This window comes from Mus caroli, unplaced genomic scaffold, assembly GCF_978045245.1.
Source record: "Mus caroli unplaced genomic scaffold, Mus_caroli_1 scaffold_2, whole genome shotgun sequence".
Lineage (NCBI taxonomy): Eukaryota > Metazoa > Chordata > Mammalia > Rodentia > Muridae > Mus > Mus caroli.
The window spans coordinates 178,764,349-178,790,235 of NW_028227257.1; the positions used below are offsets into that span (position 1 = coordinate 178,764,349).

The 25,887-nt window shown below is 42.7% G+C and overlaps 4 protein-coding genes across 11 annotated transcripts in view; 2 read left to right on the forward strand and 2 right to left on the reverse strand.

The window, feature by feature from the left end:
• Olah (oleoyl-ACP hydrolase) overlaps positions 1 to 8,175 on the forward strand; it is a 23,313-nt gene extending 15,138 nt beyond the window's left edge. Inside the window, exons 3-7 of the mRNA XM_021156755.2 lie at positions 2,208 to 2,346; positions 3,688 to 3,787; positions 4,218 to 4,387; positions 7,590 to 7,672; positions 8,033 to 8,175. Coding sequence (XP_021012414.1) covers positions 2,208 to 2,346; positions 3,688 to 3,787; positions 4,218 to 4,387; positions 7,590 to 7,672; positions 8,033 to 8,175 — 635 coding nt within the window. The remainder of the gene's footprint in view (positions 1 to 2,207; positions 2,347 to 3,687; positions 3,788 to 4,217; positions 4,388 to 7,589; positions 7,673 to 8,032) is intronic.
• A 1,411-nt stretch (positions 8,176 to 9,586) lies between these two features.
• Positions 9,587 to 14,910, reverse strand: Acbd7 (acyl-CoA binding domain containing 7). 3 transcript variants are annotated; one of them, XM_021156920.3, is made up of 4 exons: positions 14,531 to 14,910; positions 10,139 to 10,256; positions 9,972 to 10,034; positions 9,587 to 9,886 (listed from the first exon to the last, which is right to left on the reverse strand). In XM_021156920.3, exons 1-4 carry the CDS (start codon positions 14,540 to 14,542, stop codon positions 9,813 to 9,815), a joined length of 267 nt encoding a protein of 88 aa, XP_021012579.1. In that variant the 5' UTR covers positions 14,543 to 14,910; the 3' UTR covers positions 9,587 to 9,812. The 3 variants fall into 3 exon arrangements, with proteins under 3 accessions (XP_021012579.1, XP_085687431.1, XP_029330420.1); XM_085831305.1 differs by having other exon boundaries at positions 10,008 to 10,034; positions 10,136 to 10,256; XM_029474560.2 differs by having other exon boundaries at positions 10,136 to 10,256.
• A 2,959-nt stretch (positions 14,911 to 17,869) lies between these two features.
• Rpp38 (ribonuclease P/MRP subunit p38) lies at positions 17,870 to 21,609 on the forward strand. Of its 3 annotated transcripts, none has more exons than XM_021154415.3 (3): positions 17,870 to 17,968; positions 18,878 to 18,940; positions 20,595 to 21,609. In XM_021154415.3, the coding sequence occupies exon 3, from the start codon at positions 20,605 to 20,607 to the stop codon at positions 21,445 to 21,447; it is 843 nt and encodes a 280-aa protein (XP_021010074.1). In that variant the 5' UTR covers positions 17,870 to 17,968; positions 18,878 to 18,940; positions 20,595 to 20,604; the 3' UTR covers positions 21,448 to 21,609. The 3 variants fall into 3 exon arrangements, with proteins under 3 accessions (XP_021010074.1, XP_021010087.1, XP_021010081.1); XM_021154422.3 differs by lacking the exon at positions 17,870 to 17,968 and adding an exon at positions 17,986 to 18,206; XM_021154428.3 differs by lacking the exon at positions 18,878 to 18,940.
• Positions 21,601 to 25,887, reverse strand: part of Nmt2 (N-myristoyltransferase 2) — a 43,243-nt gene continuing 38,956 nt past the window's right edge. For all 4 annotated transcript variants that reach the window (XM_029472587.2, XM_021154409.3, XM_029472591.2 and 1 more), the window contains 3 exons: positions 25,492 to 25,659; positions 25,045 to 25,182; positions 21,601 to 24,389 (listed from right to left, as the gene is read on the reverse strand). In XM_029472587.2, coding sequence (XP_029328447.1) covers positions 24,369 to 24,389; positions 25,045 to 25,182; positions 25,492 to 25,659 — 327 coding nt within the window. In that variant the 3' untranslated portion in view covers positions 21,601 to 24,368. The remainder of the gene's footprint in view (positions 24,390 to 25,044; positions 25,183 to 25,491; positions 25,660 to 25,887) is intronic.

A 25,887-nucleotide genomic window follows, 5' to 3' on the forward strand; every position in this document is an offset into this window, starting at 1 on the left:
ACATGGGTTACAACTGTCTGTACCCTCTTGAGCCCCTGCCAAGATTTGATTTGCTGTTGTCTTGTTTCAAATCTGTCAGCAAGCCCAATACCACCCCGATTGGCTCTCTCTTATAAAGATGTATTCATTTGAAGTTTTAATTTTTTTCTATCTTTAATTCTCAAATGTGTTCTCTCTCTCTCTCTCTCTCTCTCTCTCTCTCTCTCTCTCTCTCTCTCTCTCTCTCTGTGTGTGTGTGTGTGTGTGTGTGTGTGTGGTTATCCCTCAGAAACTGTCTGCCTCTTTTCTCAGGGTCCCTCACCAGGACCTCGAGCTCACTGATAGTGCTAGGCTGGTATACAGCGAGTCCCATGGACTCTCGCTTCCTGCCTCCCTGGCACAACACATCAAGTATCTTGCTAACTGAACTATATCCCTAGCTCCTAGATCCTAATGTTCTAACTTAGTTATCATGAGTCAGTTTTCTCAGTCACTACAAACCTGATTTGAGATGAGATACAGTTATTGAAGAAGGCTCATTTTGTTTGTTTTAACTTTTAATACTATTTGGGGTGAGTGGGTGCAGAGCCTGTGTGGAGGTCAGAGAACACCTTTCAGGAGTCATCATTCTGGGTTCTGGGGTCAAACTCAAGTCATCAGACAGAAGGGGCCCTTACCCTCTGGGCATCTGAGTTCTTTCCCAGGGAAGTTCTCTTACTTTTCTTAGATGTTTTCTGATTGTTGCTGTTTAAGGTTTCTTTTCTATTTTTTTGAATGTTGGTGTTTTGTCTGGGTGCCATGTCTGTGAGATGCCCGTGGAGAGCTGAAGAAGTTGTTGGACAGGAGTTACTGATGGTTGTGAGCCATTGTGTAGGTGCTGGAAATCCAGGCAGCCAGCGCTCCAGACCCCTTTGCAACCTTGTTTTCTTTTCTGAGTCCTTTCCTTTCTCTTTTCTGGGTCCACACATACTTTGCCCTGCCTATCACAGGGAGAGGTTAGGTTTTTTTGTTTTTTTGTTTTTTTTTTTTCAGTTTTGAAATAACTTTTGTATTTTTATTCATTTTATTTCCTGGCAGTCTTTATCCAATCATTTGGATGTTTCTAGTCAGAATTTTATTCTTGTTTTTTTTTTAAAGATTTTATTCATTATTTATTATTTCATTGTCATTGTCTTCAGACCCACCAGAAGAGGCCATCAGATCCCATTACATGAGCCACCATGTGGTTACTGGGATTTGAACTCCGGACCTCTGGAAGAACAGTCGGTGCTCTTAACCTCTGAGCTATCTCTCCAGCCCCTCTAGTCAGAACTTTAAATTTCCTTTTGGAGTTAATTAATTAATTAATTAATTTGGGGCATTGCTCCCCTCCCCCTCCTGCCTCCTCCATGAGAGCTTTATTGAGTATTTTCACTGGCCAGAGACTATGATCTACCACTTCTGCATCCTTGGGCTGGAACCAGTTGCTAGCTCAGTTTCTTAGTTCAGGAGTGCCCTCTTGTGTTGATACAGTGAAGTGCAGTTTAGAGAAAACATTGGCACCTTGTTTCTGTAGGTTGCTGGTTCTATAGTCTTCTTAATGGTTCGATATTTCGTTTTTATAGAATTTCTGCCCCAGCCATTTCTTTCTTCCGGCATTTTACCCTTATAAGGAAGGTGTCTTCTTGGAAGTGTCTTCTCAGCTTGCCTCTGTCCCCTCAAGAATTCTAAATCCTTTACTTATGGCTCCCCCAGTACTTACTGCAGACCTCAAATTGTCCATTCACTAAAAGAAGAAGGCCCTATGATTTGTGTATGAGTGGATCTTAAAGACATTATTGTAATACTTTTGTTTACTTGAGATGGAGCCTGTTTAGTTTGCTTTCTGTTTCTGTGATAAAACACATGACCCAAAGCAACTGAGGGGCGGGGAGGGTTTATCTGGCTTACACTTTCTGATCACAGACCACTGTTGAACAAAATCAGAGCAGGAAGTGAAACAGGGACATAGCAACTGATGCTCTCATGGATGTCAGAAGTGTGTCTCTTACTGGACCCCAGATCCAATCCAGCTGACAGGCAAGCTTGGCCTCACAGACACCATGCCAAGTTAGAGCACTACGATCTGCTTCTTTGAAATGGGTCGCATCGTGTAACATAGGGCTAAGGCTTTTCCATCCATTTGTCTGAGTTAACCTGTTAACCAACTTCTCTGTTTGTGTGTAAGTAACCTGTCTCTTAACTTCCAGTGCATGCTGTAAGACTGGCTGGAAGAGAAACCCGACTTCAAGAACCTTTCTCAAATGACATCTACCAGATAGCTGAGGAAATTGTGACTGCCCTGTTGCCCATCATCCATGACAAAGCGTTTGCATTTTTTGGCCACAGGTATTTAGATCTTGTAAGCAACCTGCGTGAGTCTTAGTGAGGTGCTCAATGCTAAAGCACTTGCCTAGTACACTTAGGGCCCTAGAAAGTTCCTACTTTGTGTTTTTGAGACACAGCTTTTTCTTTTATTAAAACAGAACATTGGATAGTAAGCACCAACCACAGGTGTTACAGTTCTCCACTTGTTAGGAGATACACCTCAAAGGAAGACTCTATCAGAAACTTCTATTTATTTCAAATTAAAATATGTATGGAAATAATATGTATTTACCAAGACCTAATTTCAGGCCACAATCTTGGACAAATTTCTTAGGCCTTTAAATTAGCTGGACGGAGTAGTTCTTCTCTCTGGAGATTAAATGACCGGTGGCGGCAGCACTGCAGAGAAGGTTCAGAGGTTAACAGTGTGTTCTGCTCTTGCTTAGGACCTTGGTTTGAGTCCCACCAATCACTTTCTCACACCTGCCTGTAACTCCAGCTCCTAGGGATCTGATGCCTCTGGTCTTCATAGTCAGCTGCACTCATGTGAACACACCCACACACAGACATGTATGCATACACATAATTAAAATCAAATAAAAATATTAAATTAATAGTAATCATAAAGAAACCAGCATATTTGGATAATAAAAGTATAATCTTTACACAGTATGCAATCACCTATGCCAACAGAAATATAAACTGACTTCAAGACTCTCTCTCTCTCTCTCTCCCTTTCCCTCTCTTTCCCTTCTTCACCTTCTGCCCCCTTCTCCTCTCTCTCCCTCCTCCTCCCCACCCCCCCTTGCTTGCTCTGTCTCTGTCTCTGTCTCTGTCTCTGTCTCTGTCTCTGTCTCTCTCTCTCTCTGTGTGTCTGATATATGTGAGTGTATGTGTGCATGAGCCTGAAATACATGGGAAAGTGGGGGGGGGTGACCATGGGTGTTGGCCCTTGCTTTATTGGCTAACTTTTATTTAAGATGGGATCTCTCAATGGCCTGAGATTTTACCATGGAGGCCAAGCTAGCAGGACCACGATTTTTCAGGGGTCCTCCTATCTCTGTCCCTCATTTTTGCACTGTTGAGATTTCAGGCCCGAGCAGCTGAACTCAGCTTTTTACATTGGTTCTGGGGATTGGAACTGGGCTCCTCCTCACAAGTGTGAGACAAGTGCTTCACAGACAAAACCACCTCTCAGGCTTGAAACACTGCTTACAAGCATCATCAGTGATATGCTTTCTGCAAACCAGATAACATCCAGTTTAACTTCTGCCCACCCCAGTTACTGCTGTGTTTGTGATACAGGGTTACTGTGAGTTTTCCCCAACACTGTCTATCATGTTTGCCTCTTTCCTGGTTTAGTTTGGGATCCTACATTGCTTTTATTACTGCACTGCACCTAAAGGAGAAATATAAAATGGAGCCGCTGCATATCTTTGTGTCCAGTGCCTCTGCCCCTCATGTAAGTTCTGGTTTTCCCGGGATGGGGAATGAAGAAGAGGGGAGTGGAGTACTAATGACTGGGCTGTTGCTCTCCTTTGGTCCAGGCTGGCAGGCAAGCAATCCTGGGCACTAGTGAACCCCCTCAGGTCTTTCAATGTGTTTCTCTCCATCCTCCTCGAAATGAACTTCAGCCTTTCTGAGACTGTTTTCTCTTTGTCCCTGTCCCTCTGAGGTGATGCTGCCTCTCTCTGCTTTCTGTCCCTGGCAGTTGCATCTCTGTTCCCTCCATACAGGCTGGGACTGACCTAGCATTCTAAATCAGGAGTGCCATTTGGGTTTCACTATGAATCTAAGGTTACTATGACCCTCCTTGATTTAAGGAGGTAGCTTGAGGTTTTGGGCTAGTGGGTTTCATGAACATTCAGCCTTGTGTTTGTTGGTGTTTCAAGTCAGTATTCCGGCCTCAAGTTCCTGATCTTAACAAATTGTCAGAAGAACAAATAAGAGATCACCTTCTGATTTTTGGAGGCACTCCCAAGCATCTCATCGAAGACCAGGATTTTCTGAAGCAATGCATTCCTTTGCTGAAGGCAGATGCTGACATTGTGAAAAAATTCATGTAAGTAACTGAGATGTATGCACATGCACCCTGTGTATGTTTGTCTCTGTGAATGTGTGTGTCTGTCTCTGTGAGTGTGTGTGTCTCTCTGAATGTGTCTCTGTGTGTGTCTTTCTCTGTGAGTGTGCATGTCTGTGTGTCTCTCTGTGAGTGGGTGCTGGTGTGTAAGTTGACACAGGCATCCTGAGAACTGAGACAACCTCATCCTTTCTCTGCCTCTCCATTCATCACCCATCTTCACTCACAAAGTTCTTCCCGACACCCTACGTGCTCCAGGTTCACCCCCTTCTCTTTGTTTCTGTCTGACCGATCTCCTCACCAAGGTAAGCTATTTTGTGTTTCTGAATTAGGCCAGAGTCAAGATTTAAGTCCTATCCATTGAATGAATGACAGAGAGAAAGGGAGGAGGGAGAGAATACATTTTGAAGAGCTAATATGCAGTAACAATCTAAAAACAATCAATTCAGTGTCCATTTACATTCTAATAATAGTCTTCATAAGAATAGGGGCAAAATCCTTAAAATTCATGTGGATGCACATAAGACTAAATTGCTAAAGAAATTCCCAGAAAACCAACCAACCAACAAAACAAACAAATAAAAAATAGTCAAGGTGGTATCATCATACCTAATTTCAAATCATGGTACAGAGCCATAGGAAAGAAAGCAACACATAGCCAGACATGCAGACCCCTGGAATGGGAGAGAGCACAGAAATGAGCCTTCACTGTTATGGGGGTCTGAGTTTCGACCAGTTGCATATTCATATGTGGATGAATGAAACTAGATTCTCCTTACATCCTTAAAAAGACAAATCAACAAAAGACAGGTCAAAGACCTTAATGTTGGGGACAAACAAGCTCAGGAGCTCTGTGTACATCTCAGTGGCAATGGTGGCTATAGTCAGTATCGATGTATTGAGGGTCACTAAGAGCTGGGTTTCAATGTGTTCAAAAAGGATCAGTTTGTGTGCAGCTGTCTCCATTTAGCCGCTTTTTATTTGTTGATTGAAGCAGTAATGTACAACCATTGGGATAACAGGGGGCTGCCAAGAGCAGGGACACCTGAGACAGTGCTGTGGCATCTGCTTTTCTCCATAATCTACAAATTCTTTTAAAAATTTATTAATTAAAAAATAAGCTTTAGGGATTGAAGCAGTAGCATACTGGCTTATTAAGAGATACACCAACCGATGTACAGCATTAGAGAGCCCACAAATAAATCCATATATTTACGCTAAGTGTCAAAATGTATTTTCATGAATATGCTATGGGTAAAGGACATGCTCTTTAGCGTGTTTTATTTGCTTACCTGTGTGTGGGTGAATGTGTGTGTATGCTAAAGTGCACATGCAGAGGTCACATGACAATTTTTGTGCCTTGGTTCTTTCCTTCCACAGTGCGGGTCCCAGGAATTGAACTCAGGCAGTGAGGATTGGCGGCAAGCATCTTTGCCCACTGAGCCATCTTGCTGGCCCAGGACACAGTTTCTTTAATTAATAAACAGTTTTAGAAAAGTGATATCCATTGTAAAAGAAGAAAATTGGAATTTTACTTCACACATACATTAGTCAATAATATATGTGTGTGTGTTTATATGTGTGCAAAAATCAATTCAAATTGAATTAAAAGGCAACTGTAGAAACAAGATATCCAATACAATAAAACTTCTGGAAAAAACATACAGAAAAATTTGTATGATGTTATTTTAGGTGATGACTTTTTCAAAAAGCTATGATCCTAAAGCACAGCAAAGGAAATGAATCAGCAATGAGGCCTATAGGCTTGGAGAACATATATATGATAACAATAAATGTGAACCACAGCCTCCCACATGTGGAATCGATGAACATCAACATACAGACCCAGAGTCCAATGCAGTTTACTATTTGACTATTGACAGGAGATGCTAGGCAGAGCAGAGAGTTTCAGTGGACAAGAAGAATACAGTTTGGAGATCCACTGAACACCATGGTGAGTGCAGTTACCCAAGTAGTGGCTTTTAAATGTTCACACCATCAAAAGGAACAAGAAGGGAGATGCCATATAGCTTGGCTTAGTGGCTTTAATCCACATAGTTGTCAAAACATCACGCACATAATTATAATTGCCAACTTAAAAGTTTTGTTGATTTGGTGGGAGGGAACCCAGGGCTCTGTTCAGCCTAAGCAAACATTCTGCCCCTGAGATGCTCGATAGCCCTTGCAGTTTTTGAACTATAATCCCATTATATAGCCCAGGTTACCAGTGGATTTATTCTGTGGGCAAGATGGGTCTTGAACTTGCTATCCTCTTGCCTTAGCATCCTGGTCCCTGGGATTATGCCCATGTATTACTATGCCCACTAACATCACTATGTACATTCAGTGAGATGGTGTGCAAGAAGGCTTGTCATAATCAAGGTGTGCTCAGTGGATAAACATGTCTTCCCCAGAGTCCATCCTTTAAGATCAAAACATTCTGCCTGTGTGTTTAGTAGTTATGATGCTCTGATCATGTGTGTTTAAGTCTATGCAGTAAAACATTAGTAACAGCTCATGGGGTTGTGATGACTGGATGACGTCATGCTTCAGCTTAGCCCATTTCCCACCTGAAGTCACTTTAAGCATTTACTTTATGTGCACGAGCATTTTGTCTGCCTGTGTGGATGTGTGCCATGTTCATGACATGCCTGAGGGTCCCTCTCATCTCTCCTTGTGCAGTTCCAGCTTCCATCTGCCACGGATTCCACACTTACTAACCTCTTGCTTACAGATGTGTCCCAACCTCTGAAACATTTTGTCCTGTCTTTGTAAGGTTTCCTTGCTTAGGTCACTTCTAATGATCATTTCCAAGTTCCCTGGTTCTTTCTCCAGCTGGGTCAAGTCTACTGTGACAAGGCTATCGTCTATTTCTTACATTTGTGGTTGTGAGCCTTGCCTTTAACAGCTGAGCCACCTCTCCAGCCCTCATTCTCTATTTCTAGAAGGTCAATTCGACTCTAGCGCTTCGCTCATGATGGGAAAATAGCCTGGGTTGCGTGAACCTCAGGTCAGTTCTGATGGAGAGAGGCAGCCCCTGGGCCTGTCTTTCTTGTTGGGACTAGTGGAAGAAAGGGTAAGAAGCGAGGCTCTGCCCTGTTTCATTTCAGTGAAGTCCAGGAAGAGGAAAAGATTCTGAGATGATAAAGATGAAAACTCCTAACAAGCTCTTTCATGTTTACAGCTTTGACAAACCCTCCAAAGCTCTTCTTTCTCGGGACATAACGGGCTTTATTGGATCTGAAGATGTAGTGAAGGATATAGAAGGTGAAACCACTTTTATAATTGGGGGGAATTTACTTGAAATATATGTGTTGTTCTGAGCAAATGCCAACTAGTAGTCACTGAAATAGATAGGAAATCTGCCCAAGTCTTACTGGCTAGAGACAAAGACATGTTGGTCTCCTGTACAATGAGGATCCAGGTCACATCACTGAATACTGATAGGGTTTCAAGTGATTAAAAATACAGGATGCACAGAACTGGAGACCCTGGATGTAACTCAATCATTGAGAGTCAGCTCTCAGTGAACTACTTCACCAGGTGCTATTTTTACCTGGAAGCAGATTTTCTGTTGTCTTTTGCCGATGCTGTTAATCACTGAATACAATGTTGTGTACTTCTCAGGATGGAAAGACATAACCAGTGGGAAGTTTGATGTCCTCAAGCTGCCAGGTGACCACTTTTATCTGATGGAACCGGACAACGAGGACTTTATCAAGAACTACATAGCCAAGTGTTTGGAGCTCTCCTCACTAGACTGCTTCTAGATGAGTTTTCTCTGGGGTTTCTAATATGCAAACTGATCACAGGCTGTTCCTCCAGGTCCAGCTTTTAGTTCTTAGAGGTCGGAAAGATGCGTATTAATGAATTTCTTCATGGAACATTTATCTCTCTGGGGAAAGGACACGGGCTGAAGTGGAGCAGAGGCATTATTGGGAGTTGACAGTTGCAGAGGGAAGAGGGGGTGGGTTTTCTTTGGGGGACTTTGCCACCAATAGGTTACCGAGTCTCCAGTAAATGACACCACACCTTGTAGCACATGCAGGCAGCTCTAATTGGACTCTGAAGCTGGGAGGCAGGGATGTCCGTCACAGGGGTTGGAAAGGCCAGCGGGAAGTGGGTATGATCAAAACGCACTGTTTACACTTGGGAAATTTTCAAAGAATAAATAAAAATATTGCTAAAGAAAGAAAATGTCTAGTAGAATCCTTCAGTATTTCATTAGAATCTAATTTGATTGCCATTTATACAACATTTTATCAGCAAAGTGCCTCCAAACAGAGTTATACCTGCAGCCTCTTGAAGAATTTTAGTGGCAAGAGTGATTGACAGAGAGAAATCATGACTTCTCTTAAGTACACTGTGGCTCAAAGTTTAATCTTTAGAGATACACATTAGACCTAGTTCACCAGAAAGAGTAGTTGCTGGTTTATCAAAACAGCTCTTAGGGATTACTGTTCACGGTGATAGGAAGACCTCAGTGATTGGCTGGAACTCAAAGCTCTTCCATGAGTAGCCAAGCCAAAGCCTGGTTAGGTAACTTTTCCATATCAACTAGCAGCCTGGAGCCAAGTTTACCTGTCACTCCACAGTGCTCACGGATGTGGGAGCCTGAAGCTATGTGGTGCAGCACAGGGACTCATCGATTTATCTGATCTCTGTACCTTTCCCTTCAGTTTTAGGGTTTTCTGTATTTTTGAAATAGGGGCTCACCATGTAGCTCAGGCTGTCCTAACTTGTGACCCTTCGGGCTCCTTTTCCTGAAGCACTGGGAAAGAGTCTGACTTCTGTTAATTCTGAATAAACTTCTTTGATTGGCCCAGTAGCACTAACTCATTGTAGAGTAACAGATAAAGTCAAGAAAAGTGCTGGGGCTGGGCAGATGGCTCAGTCAGTAAAGAGCTTGCCTTGTAAGCATAAAGACTTGAGTTCAAGCCCCAGGTCTCACATAACATGTCTGGAATGCTGGGCCACCTCTGTAATGTCAGTGCTGAAGAGGAAGAGATAAGAGGACATTTGGGCTAGTCAGTCTAGCATGCTTGTTGAGCTCCAAACCAATGAGAGATCTCTCATCACAGGAAGTAAATAGCGTACCAGGGAAAAATTACCCCAGGCTGTCCTCTGGCCTCCACATTCACACATGCACAACACACACATATAAATATCCACACACAGACATAAATGCAAAAAAGTATATTTATTAAAGCACATATGCATACTACAAAAACAATATTTGGAAAGGAACTTTTTAAAGTCACCTTGCTCAAGTGAGTAAAATCAGGTAGCCTTGCTGACAGTCCTGAGTATCATAACTCATCCTAATAGAAAAGATCCATGATTTTGTTTAGAGAATTATTGATGCATATGAAGGCTTCCAAAGGAGGTCTGATTCCTCTGTTACATTCTAAATTCCGTATTTCTCAATCAGCTCTCTCGCTTTAGAAATATAGGCACACATGGCATCTTCCTTCGACAACCCTAGAGAGACACAGACGTTATCTCACCAACCGGTGTGGGCAGAGGCGAACAAGTTTTGTTTTAACCTTGTTTAAGAGTCACAAACCTTTTTGGAGGTTCCAAGCTTCCCATTTGGCCTTACCCTTTAGATCTAACATTGCTGGGCATGCTGTGAAGAAAAGGGGGAAGTTACAGTGTTACTTTTCACTGCGCTTCTATGAATAGCTTGCAATCCAGAACATCTGTCTGTTTGAAACAAAGATCCGGTACCACCAATGTTGATGTCTCCAATGACTGACTGCTTGTAGAGCCCGTAGAGTTCCTTGAGTTCTTCATCTTCTGGTCTGCTTTTCAGTTTCCTCACGTCTTGTGCGGCCTGGTCAAAATCAGCCTAGGGTAAAAGATAGCAAGGACATGCCAAAGGCACACGTGTGGTGCACATACTCACCTGCAAGACAGGTTCATACATAAAATCTAATTTTTTTATAATTATGTCTCATGTCAACTGATTTCCAGGAAAATGAAGTTGTTTATCTTACTTTGGGTTGATTAGAAAATGTGTCTCATCCTGAACAAAATTTTTTTTTGGTAATATCTCCTCCCCTCCCCTTCCCTCCCCTTCCCTCCCCTCTCCTTTCTCTATAACAAACGCTGGAGAGAAATCACTTTACAGAGAAGAGTGGGTGAGCAGCCATTGTTCTGACAACAGAGGTGGGAATGAGAGTGGCTGCAGGAAAGATATGGGAAGGAGCCTGCCTCAGAAGCCATGCTTACAGTGAATCTTGGGTAAGGGTATGCAGGCATCCAGTGTGCAGCACAGACTGGAAAAGCTGCTCCTGACATTCTGGATGGAAATCACTAGGGCTGAACATAAAGGCTGGGTCGAATTCCATCGTGTGTTCCCTGAGATACTCAGAATAAAGGGTAGGCGTAACTTAATTTATGTTACTATCTTAATTTATGTAATTACCTTACATTCACCTTTGTATCTACTCTCAAGCCCTCATCTGCTGACTCAGGGCAGGAGTCAAGTCAGAGACCATTAGGTACATCCTTGGTGAGTGGATCAGAGAGTTATCACAGTTGAAACATCTTTGCATGCATGTGTGGCAGTTGACAGTGACTCTCAAAGCACTCTGGGCCAAAGGAATGCCACCTTCCCTATATTCCTGTGCTCTGGGATCTGGGCTCTATGGCAGGCAATTCTGTCTTTGCTGAGTAAGATTACAGCGTCTTTGTTGGGCATGACCTTTATCCGCCCCGGGAATGTTCATGAGTGTGCTTTAAGGCCCTCCTGTTCCCATCCTGTGTCGGGAATGACATTCACAATGAGCACAGGACACCATATCAAAGGACCACAGGGGACTTCTGGACACTTCTGATCAAATCTCTCCCTTCTGAAGACAGCCCCTGAAGGTGACGCACAGTTGACTTACGTCACCTCCTGTAGACAGTGAGGAGAACAGCCAGCCCACACAGGAGCTTCATAAAGCCCTTTGAGCAGCTCTCCCTTGCTGAACACTGAACTAGGAAAATAAATTCCTCAGTCAAAGTACTTAAGTTATTTGAATCACACACACTGTGTGTGTGCATGTGTGTGTGTATGTGTGTGTCTTCTGATTATAAAATCACCTCTCCACACACACCACTATTCTTGTTTGGTTGGCTGGTTGGTTTTTCAAGGTAGGGTTTCTCTGTTTAGCCCTGGCTCTCCTGGAACTCGAGCTATAGACCAGGCTAGCCTTGATCTCAGATGTCCACCTGCCTCTGCTTCCCAAGTGCTGGAATTAAAGACATGTTCCCCTCCCCCATTTCTGTGGTGTTTGGGGTCAAGGTCAGGGTTTCCTGCAAACATTCTACCACTGCTACATCTCCAGACCAGGAGAGATACATCCCCAGCCCCAGCCCCAGCCCCAGCCCCACCCCCCTGCTTCATCTTCATAATCTAGGAAGGACACGAGTCTAAGTAAAATGTCGGTCAGACCAGGTGTGAAAGTAAACACCTGCAATACTAACACTAGCGAAGCTGAGGCAGTAGGATCAGCTGAAATTGGAGGCTAGCTTGTGCTACATAGCAAGATTCTTTTTTGAAAAATTAACCCCTCCACCCCCACACACAAAACAAAGGATCTGTGTTATAATTTATAAACAAAATTGGGAGATTCTGCCAACATTTATACCAGTATTAAAACAACAACAACAAAAACAAAGAACATGCCCTCACTTTCGTTTCCACTAGTGAGCCATTAACAACACCCAGAAGGTACATAATGTCTATCCTAACGCCATTTCCATTCTGAAGAGAAAAGGCATTTGAATACCCTAGCCAGCACTAGCTGCTGGCTTTCCAATATGTTTTTTACTTTTATTATAATTTTAAACTTGGATTTTCGAAATCATTTTAGACCCAGGAACAAATTATGAAAATACCACATCTTTGGTATCTACCGGGTTCCCATGGTTACAGTGTTTGTAACAAGTACTTACCAGTTCTCTCAGTGTGCTGATGAACTGCTAGTATATGTGTGAGTGTGTGTGCATCAGTGTGCATGAGTCAATGTGAGTCTGTGTGTGTATGTGTGTGAGCATGAGGTGTGTGAGAGTGTGTATGTCAGTGTGCATGAGTCTGTGTGAGCATGTGTGAGTACCTATGAGTCTGTGTGAAGATGTGTGTGTCAGTGTGGGTGAGTCTATGTGTATGTATGTGTGTGAGCATGAGGTGTGTGAGGGTATGTCAGTGTGGGTGAGTCTATGTGTGTGTATGTGTGTGAGCATAAGTGAGAGAGAGTGTATATATCAGTGTTCATGAGTCTCTGTATGTATGTGTGTGAGCATGAGTCTGTGTGAGGGTGTGTGTGTCAGTGTGCATGAGTCTGTGTGTGTATGTGTGTGTCTGAGAGAGCATGAGTGTGTTAGGGTTTGCACAAGTTGCCTTGTCTATCCTGGAACATCACACTTAAACGATCACCCTACGTTTCTATTGAACCCAGGGACTCCCGAATGCTAAGTAACCTGCAGACTGATCCACACATGCCTCATCCCTTCTCTTAATGAGTTTCTAACCTGCCTTTATCTTTCTCTTCTGCTTCAAGTACTTTGTGGTTTTCTGAAACAGGGTCTCATGTAGCACACTGCTTTGTCGAGTCTGCCACCTAGCTAAGGATGGCCTAGGACTCCTGATTCTCCTGTCTCTGAGTTCTGAGTGCTGGGATGACAGGTGTGTACTGTCACTCCTGGCTTGAACTAACACTCCCACATCTAGAATATAATGCATGTTTTATTATTACATTGGTAAGAATTTCAGGGGGCTGGTGAGATGGCTCAGTGGGTAAGAGCACCCGACTGCTCTTCTGAAGGTCCAGAGTTCAAATCCCAGCAACCACAAGGTGGCTCACAACCATCCGTAACGAGATCTGGCACCCTCTTCTGGAGTGTCTGAAGACAGCTACAGTGTACTTACATATAATAAATAAATAAATCTTAAAAAAAAAAGAATTTCAAATTGAAATAATACACGTATGTTTTAAGAACTTTTCATTTGTAACAATTTATTCTTTAAGCATAAACTTAATGTGACTTAAAATTTCAGTGACTGCAATTCCAGTTTTCTTTGATCATACTGATGCTGATATCAAGCAAGTATATATTTTTAAAAACTAGAATCTTATTTTATCGAAATGAAAGAACGTTTTCATTACAGCAATAATAGATTTAATGCATTCAACACTGATAGTAATAGAAACCCACACCCTGTATCCATTTTAATTATTGAACTAAGGCTAGCCTTCAATGCTGCTCTATTGTCAGGGTGGCATTCATATGCCTTAGCCATTGTCCCTTCGTGATAATCTTTAACTTTTAAATTCTAAAGATTCCCTTCTCCTGCTGCTTTAAATGCTGCCCATGGAGGTAGCTCATTTAACCGCCTCTCTCCTCTTTTATTTGCTCTATGTTTATTATGGCATATATGCAGGTGCACATGTACCATGGCATGCATTTGGAGGTCAGGGAACAATTGCAAGGGACACTTCTCTCTTTCTACCATGTGCATTCTGAAGGTTCTGATCACCAGGCTTGCCAGCAGATAGAACTCGTGTGCGTGCGCACACACCTTTCATTATACACACATAGAAAATGGCATATATATAAAAGCAACCTATATGTGTTTATCTGAGAAAAGGGCTTCCTGGTTTTAATTCATATTTATTCTCTTTTCACTCATCAATAAAACAGTAAAGTCAGCTTCATAGTCTAGCCCTGTTATTCAACAAAACACATCTATGAAAATCTCCCGAGGTCCCCAAGAGCAAGGGGACGTGGAGACCCCAGTGGATGTCACTTGCTTTCTGGAGTTGTTAAGAGAGAGAGGCGAAGAAGCCCCCGCCCCCAGGAGCTTGTCAATTCTTCAGATCTGGGTAATTTATCCCTGAGGGCCAATCAGGTTGCTATGGAGATCCTGGGTCCTTGTCAACAGATGGTGAAGTGCAGTATACTGTGAAATATACTGCTCCACATGGCTTAGGCAGCTGTGGGAGTCACTGCAGGGTCGCAGCAGCAGAAGGCTCCTGGGGGTTACCTGCCCCTGCCCTGTCCCAGGGCTACCACGCCTCCTCTCGCCCCATCAGAGCGCTTCGCTTTGGCGTGGCCTTCCCAGATTTGGCTTACCTGCAAGGACATAGTGATGAGACACGGAATGCTTTGACTCTCCCAGCTCAGAGTGAGAGTCCCCAGGGCTCCGCCGCTTAAAGAGCAGTGCTCCTCCTCCCGTCTCTCCTATTGGTTGCTCTCTGGGCATGGAGGACTAATTGGCCACAGGAGCGGGAGGGAGTATCTGGGAGGTAACTCATACCAGTCCAGTGTCTCGGAGCTCATTTAATCTCCTCTCTCTTTTTTACTAAGGCGAACATGCAGGTGCACGCATGCCTCCGCTACCTCTCCTCAGTTGAGACTGTGGCTGTTTCCTTCCCTTTTCCTTGCCTCTCCATTCTACCGCTGGGTGTAGCGGTGTTAACTATAGCACTGTATGTGCTGACGTTCTTCAGAGTTGGTTCCTTAACCCAGAGAGAATACACATAACCCCTGTTACCTGACCTCAGGGATGGCCGATAGCGTCTCTGGGGGATTCGACATACAGGGAAGAGACTTAGTGTTGGTTTTGTGCTTACATGACTATACACAAATGTTCTGAGCCTTACCAGGTGCCTTTTCTCTTTACTGATCTGATCTATGGAAGGGTGGCACTGCTACCCACTGTCGCCTGGGGATGGCCCGAGTGCTCAAGACACCTCCCATTCATATTGCTGCCCTGGACACAGATGTTGCTATAGACCCTCCAACGGCACAGACTCGGAGCCTGTGCTTTGATTTGGTAGCTCGTTCCTAAAGTCCATTCCCAGTTAACTGACTTTTAAATGTTGGACTGATTGTAGACTTGCAGGAAAGGCCATAATGAAGTGGATATTCTGGACAATTACTATACACTAATTAAAAAACTAAAAATAATCGTTATTAACAGTATGTTTGTAGACTCCACAAAACCACAATAGCATAAAATGCTGGGCTAAACTCAGAATTCCATGCAAGCAAGAAGAATCTAGTGTTCAATTCTTGAACATTTTGTTGACAGACTGTATTGTCAGCTCTAATGCTACGATTTCTGACTCAGACTCTTAAGCTAATGTTATATTGTTGTATCCTTTAAATCTAGCAGTTGAAGAGTTAATACAAAAAGAACACTTTTATAAACCTTCTAAGTTATTAAAATATTTTGAGATATTTATAAAATTAACTATGATCATAAATGGTACATTTGTAAACTGTTTATTCACAAACATAACTTATTTACAATGTAAAATAAAAGCTATCATTGAAAAGTAAATTGACCATTTGGTGTATATATAGACTACCAAATGCATAGTAATTTAGGGAACTATGGGAAGCATATATATGTAAAAAAAAACTGAACATAAACTGAATTGATGTAAAATAAGAGCTATAATTAAAAAGTAAATTGACCATTTGGTTTGATATATATATATATACACACACACATGTAAATATATATATATATATATATATATATATATATATACACACTATTTAGGGAACTACGGGAAGCATATATTTGCAGAAAAAAATCTGAACATAAGCTGAAGTTGTGCTGCACAAACGGAAAGAAATTACCTTTGAGATATATTCTTTTGGGTAAAATCCTTGTGGAAATATTGCTAAATTCTCAAATAGAAAACAAGGCCCAAAATAGTAGAGGCTATATATAATTTGTATTAACTTAATTCTGCCACAGCTGTCACTGGGTCATAGCGGTTCCGTTTGTCAGACACGTACCATGTGGCAGGCACTGCGGTAAGCATCTTACACAGAATATTCTTCTAATCCTCAGAATAGGCGCTATTTTTATCATTTCATAGTTGGCTAATTAACTTGCCTGAGGTGTAGGGACACTAGTTAGTAGTAAGGTTAGGGTTTCAACATAGCAGCCTGGCGGCAGAGGCTTGTAATGTAAGAGCTGGAACTTTGGTGGGACAACACTCATAGCCATTACCTTTTTACTTCATTATCTCGCCCCTCTTTCTGCTTTTTTATTTTTTTCTGTTGTGGTGTGTGCAGGTTCTGGCCCCGAAGCCCCAGTCTGCAGCCTCCTGTCTCAGTCTTCCACGAGCCAGGATTTTATGTGAACCTTTAGTATTTCAATTCTACCATCGCGATTTGTCTTTAGCGCTACACGACTGCGGGTTATAATAAAGGACGTCTTATAAGACAAAAACCTGTTGGCACAGTCAAAACTCCTCCGAACTTAATCTGGTTCATCTACTTGTGATAGAACCTACAGCACGCTTTTCCTGTAAAAACTTCAACAATTTTTGACCACAAGCAACAGTGTTTGTTCTGTTTAAATGTTCAATAGGTGGTGAATAATGGAAACGTAGAAGCTAGATCCTATATGTTAGTCTAAAATGAGCAATGAAAACATCGAGAAAAAAAGGAAGATAAAGAGAAGGGCCTGAATCCTCCCAAATTAATATGAACAGAAAGGACCAAAAAAAAAAAATTCCTGTCAAGTAATTTTTATTTATTTATTTATTTTGTGTATTGAGTACACTGTTGCTGTCTTCAGACACTCCAGAAGAGGGTATTAGATCCCATTACAGATAGTTGTGAGCTGGGATTTGAACTCAGGACCTCTGGAAGAGCAGTCAGTGCTCTTACCTGCTGAGCCATCTCTCCAGCCCTTTATTTATTTTTTGTTTTGTTTTTCGAGACAGGGTTTCTCTGTAGCCCTGGCTGTCCTGGAACTCACTTTGTAGACCAGGCTGGCCTCGAACTCAGAAATCCGCCTGCCTCCCGAGTACTGGGATTAAAGGCGTGCGCCACTACGCCCGGCGTAATTTTTAATCTTTAGTACATTATTCCACTGCTTACCAGTTGTCTGTAATTTTCCAGTGATTTTGTTTCATAACCTTTCTTATTTTTTGTCTCCGTTAGTCAGAAGGCACAACAGATATTGCCGGGGTACTCTGGAGTACTGCTGTGGAACTAAAAGCAGCCCCTTTTTTCCTTTCAGAGGTCAAGATTCTCCACATAATCTCTAAGTACATGCAACCCTATAACCCCTATTTATTTGATTTTCGTGGCGCGGGGACGCGTGCAGGGGAATGGGTGGCTATAAGGGCTGGAGTTTTGCATCCCCAGAACGAAAAGAGACAGCAAGGCAGAAGCAACTGGGCTAAAAACGGAGAGCCAAAAGGAGAGACGAACCTCTCACAGAAACGAGCTCCAGGAACAGCTTGGTGCATCATCAACTTTGGACTACCAGTCAGAAGGGAGAGGCTGGTTACTACAGCAACCACAGAATCTCGCGAGACAGAATACACGCCTGCGCAGTGCTGTGCCAGGTTTAGTCCACACACCACGCCTGACGTCCCTGACTGGGAGTGACGTAATGCAAGGCAGGTAGGCGGAGCTCGTGTTCTGCGCACGCTCAGTGCAGGCGCACGTGGAGCGGGCGCTGTGGTTCCCGGTAGTGACCGAGTTGCCGTAGTGAAGCGATCCGTCACGTGGTCTCTGCGGGGCGCTTCTGCTCAGGTGGGCGCCTGCGTGCCTGTGGCCCGAGTCCCGGCCCGTGGGCACCCGGGTCACCGTGGGGTGGGGGTCATCCAGTGCCCGCTCTCCCTGAGGTTCTTTCCGGCTGGTCTCAGCCGATCCCTGCCTCCGGGGATTTCCTTCCGTCGCGTTGTGTGTTGCGGGTACTCCTTCGTCTTCCCGAGACCACGGGAGCTTCTCTGCTGCTGACAGCCTTTCTAGGGTCTCTTCCCAAATCAAGGTCTCTGTGACGCGTTTCTAATCGCGCCGCCCTTCTTGAAAGGCTCTAGTCCTTACCCAGTATCTCCAACTCTAGCATCTCTGTTCGACCGATATTGAACTTACTTTAATGTTCTTCAGTAATCCCTCACTGCCCGCTTCCTTCTTCGGCTATCTAAAGAATTCCTTCAAAGGAGGAATATTTTAGTTTGCAGTTGGTTAATGGTCGTTTCCTCCAGAGACTTCAACTAAGGCCTGTTCAAGATACCTCACTATTCTGGCTTTAGAGTGAGCCGTTTTTATTACTCGCAGAAGCTTTTTGCTTTGCCCAATGCCTAATGGCCTGCAACATCAAGGATAATTCATAATAATTTGATAGAAAAAAATGTATGTAAGTGCTCCACCAGGCACAGTGTACGTTGAATAAGGACATAAGAAACCAGAGGCCTCATTAAGTAGCCAGAATCTGTAATATGGGTGATGAGTGAAAGGAGAAATGTTTGAAATGGTTGAGAAGTGGGAGTAAACATTTTGAGTTTGTAACTGGTCCTGTAGGCAGTAGCAGCTTGCAGACATAGTTGGCAAGGTACTTGATCAAGCTCTGTGAACCTGTTACTATTCAGCATTTTAAAAATTCGTACTGCATGGCGGTCATCTTATGTAGGCTTGGCTTTTTTTCATCTCCCTTTCCAGGTTCTTGTGAATCAGAGACGTGCATCTCAATCTTGCAGTCCCTTGGTTGCAGAGCATCTATCTGTGAGTGTCCCCCGTGCTAGGCAGAGACAGTAACTGACTTGCAGTTTGGCAAGCGTTGTGGTGGGACCATTTGTCCCTTGCTTCCTGGTCATTTTACTCAAAGCTAGCTATCAGCTGCTGGTCACCTCGCTAGATTTGGTGAGGAGCATGCAGCTAATGGGAATTGATGGAAGTAGTTATTATGGAAGCAGCTATAGCCAGTGTCTGTAGCAGTGGGCAGCACTGACAGAATCAAGATTGCAGCTCTTACTGGGAGTGAGCGCAACACCATCTCCAAAGGCTGTGCAGTCTGGAGATGCCACCTGCCTCACATCAACACCTCCAAATGTTGGGCAGCTTTTTACCAGCACCTGTGGCACAGTTGACTCCCAGATATTCCAGCTCAGTAGGCTCTAGGGTGAGTCAGCCATCTGATGGTTCTTAAAAGCCACAGGTTATTTCTAAGATAGATCCATGATTAAGAGAAGTCTTTAGAAAAACTAGTTGTGAGTTGTACAGTGAGTCTGCTTCCTAATCCATGCCAGGGAACTCTAAGTTTGTTAGGAACAAGATGCGTGGAGAAAGTGCCCTGAATTAGAGGAACCGTAAGCAGGGGAACTTATTTGTCAACTGGGTCTTCATAGTTCTCAGATGAACTCTAAGGAGACAACTGAGAGGAGAGGTATACAGTTGCCTTTGGGAAGGATAAACAGGCTTTAAATGAATGAATGCCCGACAAGAGAGCAGTTAACATCCTAACTTGTCTGTAAGGTTAATATGATATAGTCACTAGGAAGAACAAATAAACCAGTGTTTTGTTTCGGATTTGCTTTTGGAAGGAGCTCAGCCCATTTACTTCTCCCTAATGGATTAATCTCTGAATTTCATATTTTTTTATTTTTCATGAAATTGCCTGCCAAAGTAGTCATCTTATAATCATGTGAGAGGGAAAATATGGGCCTGCATGTTTCAAATGTTTTAGGAACTTGGGGATCGTGAGAGGAGGGAGACTTTTAAAGTTTTAGCCATGGACATAGATTATTACTGTTTTGGTTCTTAAAATCTGACCTTGTTCATTATGAACTTCAGAGACTACAGAAGGTTAAGCTCTGTGTGGGCAGACATAGGGACTTCAGAGCCCACCAGCATTTGTGTCTGGAACACCATCTGCCCACTGCAGTAACTCAGTAAATGTGCTTATAAATGAATGAATGAGGGGCTGGCAAGATGTTTCAGAGGGAAGAGGCATTTACTACCAAGTCTGTGACTTGAGTTCATTCCCCTGAGACTCACATGGAGAAAACCATTTTAATAGAGCTGTCCTCTGACCACATGTGCTATGACCCCAAACCTAACAAATGTTTTTAACATTTTTAAAATAAATGAGTGGAATTCCAATTAGAGTTTGGAAGATGCTCACAAATCTGTAAGATTAACACCAGTCACTTTCACATTGCCTGTTGAGCATCATGAAAAAATAGAATTAAAAGTCTTCTTTGTGCCACAGAAGGTCTCTGACTGGTTACCTAGTTGGGCCCATATAATTAGACTTGCTGTAGCATATCAGCCTGGAATAAAAAACAAAAACAACAGAGACTGGAGACTACAGCCAAAATGTTCTCAAGACATGCATTGCTGACAGGAGTTTCATTCATCATTTTGCTTCTTTCCAAAGGGTTTTCAAGATGGCTGCAGCCCCTCAGGCACCAAAGAGGGGATCTATTCGGAAGACTAGACCTCTGGTTGTAAAAACATCACTAAACAACCCTTATGTTATTTCCTGGAGCACCTTGGAGAGAGAAGACATACACTTTATATTACAGACTCTCGAAGATAAGTTTAAATCGATTGGACTTCAGAAAATTGAAGATAAGAAGAAAAGGAAAAAAACAGCTCTTATGAAAAAGCAAAGTTGTGGGCCAGGTATTGAGATTAGCGAGGATCCAAAAGAGCCTGATGGGGATCTGCTGGTGTCAGGGTGGACACCTGTACATGTCAGAAAACAGCTGGTCATTGGTGTTAATGAAGTCACCAGAGCTCTGGAGAGGAATGAACTGCTCCTGGTTCTAGTGTGTAAGTCAGTCAAGCCTGCCATCATCACCTCACACTTGATTCAGCTGAGTCTAAGCAGAACTGTTCCTGCCTGTCAGGTACCTCAGCTCAGCGAGAGAATTGCTCCTGTCATTGGCTTAAAATGTGTGCTAGCCTTGGGTTTCAGAAAGAACACCAGGGACTTTGCTGATGAAGTAGGAGCCATCATTCCCAGGGTGCCCAGCTTAAATGTGCCATGGCTTCCAGACAGAACCCAAGGTCCCACAGACAGTTTAGAGACTGAACCCTCGGAAAGCCAGGACAAAGAGATTTTGGACACTTCATTTGATGACCTTACAAAACTTAGTAAGAGGAAGCTTGCTGAAGGTGGACAAGCTTCAGCTGCAACATTACAACCCCTTAAAATAAAAAAGCTCATTCCCAACCCTAGTAAGATAAGAAAACCACCCAAAAGTAAAAAGTCCATTTCCAAGTAGTTTTGTATGACTTGTCACTTCATGTAAGGCTATGTCTAAATGAGCACTGAAAGAAATAAAATCAAAACTTACATATATTCTTAGGATTCTGCATGGAGGTGCTTTTCTCTTTGGGTGGGGCAGATGAAGTACAGAAAACACTCAAAACAATGATTAACAAAACCAAAGTTTATTAAGACTAATGTCCATGCGCATATAAATTCACTGCTTTAAAGGCTGGTACAATGCTTGCTTGCAAGAACATCAGTTTCCTATAGCACTTTAACATTTCTCTACCGAACTTGGAAAATGGGCCACAGACATGGTCTAGCAAGGTGGGTGAAGCAACTGAAGAAAGTCCTCAGTTGAAACGGAGAGAGACACTAAATGCTAAGCAGTTCACTGCCTTCAGAGCGGCATGTCATTTTTACTTTGTGGTAATTTGGCTTTCTTTGTAGGTAAGCATCAAGGCAGGCTCGGGAGAAAGGCTTAATTGACACAGAACAAAAGCCTGATAAGGTTGTTTCATAAGAATTCCCTCCCTGTGCATCATCAGTTTCCTTGTAATATATAACATCTATCAAGAGTACATTAGGGGCAGAGCTCTATGGCAGAATATGTGCTTACCAGCACATACTATCCCTGGCTTGATCCCCAGCACCAAAAACAAAAATCAAAGCAAACAAGACTAAAAACAAAACCTAAGCCAGAACTTATTACAGTAGTAACTTAGCTGACATGTGGCACGAGGACAGACAAGATAGTGATGGGTCTTTCTGGCTGGGAGTGGAGCTGTCAGGACTTTACAAATCCACTCTGTCTGGAAGTCATTCTGGAATTTAGGAGGTGAGTAGGATAGCAAAACTTTTTCATCCCAAGTTTTGGATGAACTTATGGACTGTACCACTTTTTTCCACTTGGTGACAAATTTCCTGTTTTTGAAGGAAAGAAACTTTACAGAACAATATGGATATAGAGAGTATAGGGCAATATAACTTAACTTGAGACTGTTGCTTTTATATATGTTTTTAACAGTTATTTTATATCCAAGCAGTTGCTCTGGCTACTAATTCTCTAAAATACCAACTGCTCATGTGCTTAACTTATGAAGACACATGGTTAACTATTAGTGTATTTAAAGTTCTATAACAACTGCAATGTGCAATAAACACATCTCTGAAGGAATGGTTTAACAGTTTCCTCATGAGGTAAGTAATAAATAAGCCCATGACAAAATTCTGACCTGAAAATTTAATTTGTATAAGACATAAAAATGAATGCAATAATTGTCAAAGAGCCGTAGATCCAGATTGACTTGACTCACCTACTGCTTGACTTTCCACACAGTGCTGTAATGAATAGGTAGTTTCATTTCCTGAAGGTGTTCTGTTAGAAATGTGACAGTTGGACATGTATAATGAGAAATCTGTCCTGTGTCCAGCACTGGTCCCACTTCTGCACCACTTGTGGGGCTCAGGTGCCCTCTCTAGTGGTAGTATCAGGAATGGCACAATTTGTGGCCTATTTAGGACCTGTCCACAAGAGGCCAGAGAGCAAACATTTTTTTAACTTTGCAGGCAATACATACAGTTCAGTCTGTCACAACTACTTGATTTCCCTTTGTAGCATGAGACAACCATAGTTAGGACATAATGAAGATGTGTCTGTATTCTGATAAAATGTTTGGATTTCCTAAGATTTGCATGCTACAAAACGTCATTCTTTGGACTATTTCCCCCAACCATTTAAAAAAAAAAAAAAAAAGACCATTCTCAGTTTGTGAGCTGTATAGAACAGCCAACAGGTGAGACAGCCTACAGTCATGTCTGGTGACTCCTTTCTAGTAGGGAAGGAAATGCCATATTGTCTGGACTGGAGCGGAGGCACTGTAGTAAAGGCAGGAAGTATCTACTTTGTGGCATCTGACTTAAAGGCCCAGGCTATACAATGGCCTTGTTTAGTATTTTATTTTCCCTTGGGTTAGTGGCAGCATATACACATATATGTACACTGTGAAACTTGGTTTTCAAATTCTAGGTAAAAACAACATCAGTAACAAAATTATGAATACTTATTTACAAGTAAGACATTTTCCATTAGCATGACAATTTTCATGATAAATAAAAGTCAGCATAAAGGAACATGTGCAATTTTGCATAATAAAAACATTCAGACCATCTGTGTGCTGACAGCACGACTCCACTCCTCTGGGCATTTAATCTGACCTTAGAGCTGTGACTTCCTTTCCCTCACACATCCTTCACATTGCTGAGAAATGAGATTGCACAGCAGCCGCAAGGTCTCATCAGTCAGCGGTGTGCTCTCTAGTGAGCACACTGAACAACTGCCCCAAACTCTGCCTTTGAAACAATCCACTAGCCTGCTGAAGAGCAGAAGACAAACCTGTAATGTACTGATTTGGCTACTATGCTTATGGGACAGACCTGTGTATTTGCTTATGGAATAATAAATGTGCTAAGTCACTGGTACATTTTCATATTGCTCCTTAAGTATCTACCACATGTCAATTCTATAAACATTCCAGTGGCATCATGTAAGGTGATACACATATGGATCCTTGTTCTGTTTTACAAGTATATCACCATTTAATAAACAGAAAAGCAGCAGTGACTCTAACAGCAAAGGTTTTCTTAACATGATGCTGCCATTTCTGTTTGGGTCACAGAGACAGTCCCACTTTTCTCTTTGCAGTGAGAGCTCTGTGGACACCTTTAATCCCTCCCACATTAGTCAACAGCGGAGACTGGCTCCCAACACCCTAACTAGAAATGTGTACAGTTGGCCATCTATTCTGATTGTTAACAACTACTTCAATTTCACTCAACTTGTGCTTTTATTCTTCTTTGGAATGACAGTTCCAGGCGTCACTAAATAGAATATTAACAAATGAGAATGTTGCCTTCTAGAAATAACATCTTCATCTACTGTAGAACAAGTCCAACCTAAAGAAAGAAAAATGGGACAATAAGACCAAACTGAGGAGGAAATCGAATTATAACACTGGGCAGTCTATCAACTGGGGTTTTAAAAAGTCTCTTTGAGGTCTGGAGAGATGACTCAGCAGGAAATAGCACAGGCTGCTCTTCCAGAGGACTGAGGTTCGGTTCCCAGCATCCACATGGCAGCTCACAACTGTCTGTAACTCCTGTTCCAGGGGCTCCAACTCCAACTCACACATGCAAGCAAAACACCAATGTACATACAATAAAAATAAGTAACTACAAAAAAAGTCCCCTTGACCTTTCAAGCTGGCTAAGAGGGCAAAGGCATCAGCCACACAAGGCTGATGACCTGAGTTCAGTCCTTGGAGCCCTGGGAGAAGAGTACTTGACTACTCAAAGCTGTCCTCTGACCTCCGTATATGCTGTGGCATGTGTATACCCATCCCTCCATCTCTCCTCCCACCCCCATACACACATAATAAAAGTAAAGAAATAAAAAGCTGCCTTCATCCTATGGGGGCTGTATGGTACTGTCTGGGTTAACTGAGTCCATTTACAATTCCTCTCTCCCACAGGAATCACCAACAGTAGAAACAGATAAAGCCCCTTTATCCTGACGGCAGCCAGCATGCATTGCTGTATCATGCTCACTCACCTTTTCAGAGTCTGTCCCTGGACACCTCCAGTTGTACAAATAATACTGTAAGTTGCCATCTCCTATACCAAACTTGAGTTTTTCCAAGAAGGTCTTATTTTCCATCAAATCTAGTGCATTGAACACATCAAATCCTTTCTGCCAATATAAAAAGTTCAAAAGTTTATCACACCAAGGGCTTCATGTGTTCTTTGCAGTATATATTTCTGTATAACATTCAATTCCTTTACAGTCATTTAAATAGATACTTATAATAAGGCTAAGTACCTATGATACAAAGCCACTGACTAAGCACCATCTTAGAAGACTGTATTATAAAGACAGCTGGGGAGGGAGCTGGAGAGAAGGCTCCATGGTTAAGAGCTACACTGCTCTTGCAGGGGACCTTTCTCTAAGTTGGTTCGCTTAAGGAAATCCAAGTAGTAAAAAAAGTGGCTCAACACTCACCAATTTGGCTATAATGAGCGCATCATTCATGAGGTCCAGCAGGGGTGTCTCTGTGTGAATGTTGTAGAAGGAATAGGCAGCCTTGAGGCTTTTGTGAGCTGGGTGGTGCATAACCGTGGAGGGGAGAGTGTAGAAGCTCAGGAAGTCAGTCAGCTTCCCACTGGGGTTCTAGGGGACAGAGGGAAGCAACAGTAGTGAATGTTTCTTTGAACAAGCATTTGATCAACTGATACTGACCTCTACCCAACTTTCTTTCCAAACAACTTAGTCCACCCTCTCTGTAACCCAGCTTGAGCCCTTTATGCTGGGTGGAGACTAAGAAGCAGACAGTTGGAAGTTCAGCTGAAGGGCTAGGGAGATTGCAAGCTCTTTCAAAGCTGGCCCTAAGTGGGAAGT

What these genes read in the sequence shown, in the direction of transcription:
- Acbd7 (XM_029474560.2), bottom strand. An exon ending in TGGAGACATCAACATTGGTG is followed by an intron (nt 10,035 to 10,135) that starts GTACCGGATCTT and finishes TTTTCTTCACAG; the next exon opens with CATGCCCAGCAATGTTAGAT. An exon ending in AGCTTGGAACCTCCAAAAAG is followed by an intron (nt 9,887 to 9,971) that starts GTTTGTGACTCT and finishes GTGTCTCTCTAG; the next exon opens with GGTTGTCGAAGGAAGATGCC.
- Rpp38 (XM_021154415.3), top strand. Translation starts at nt 20,605, where the DNA reads ATGGCTGCAGCCCCTCAGGCACCAAAGAGGGGATCTATTCGGAAGACT.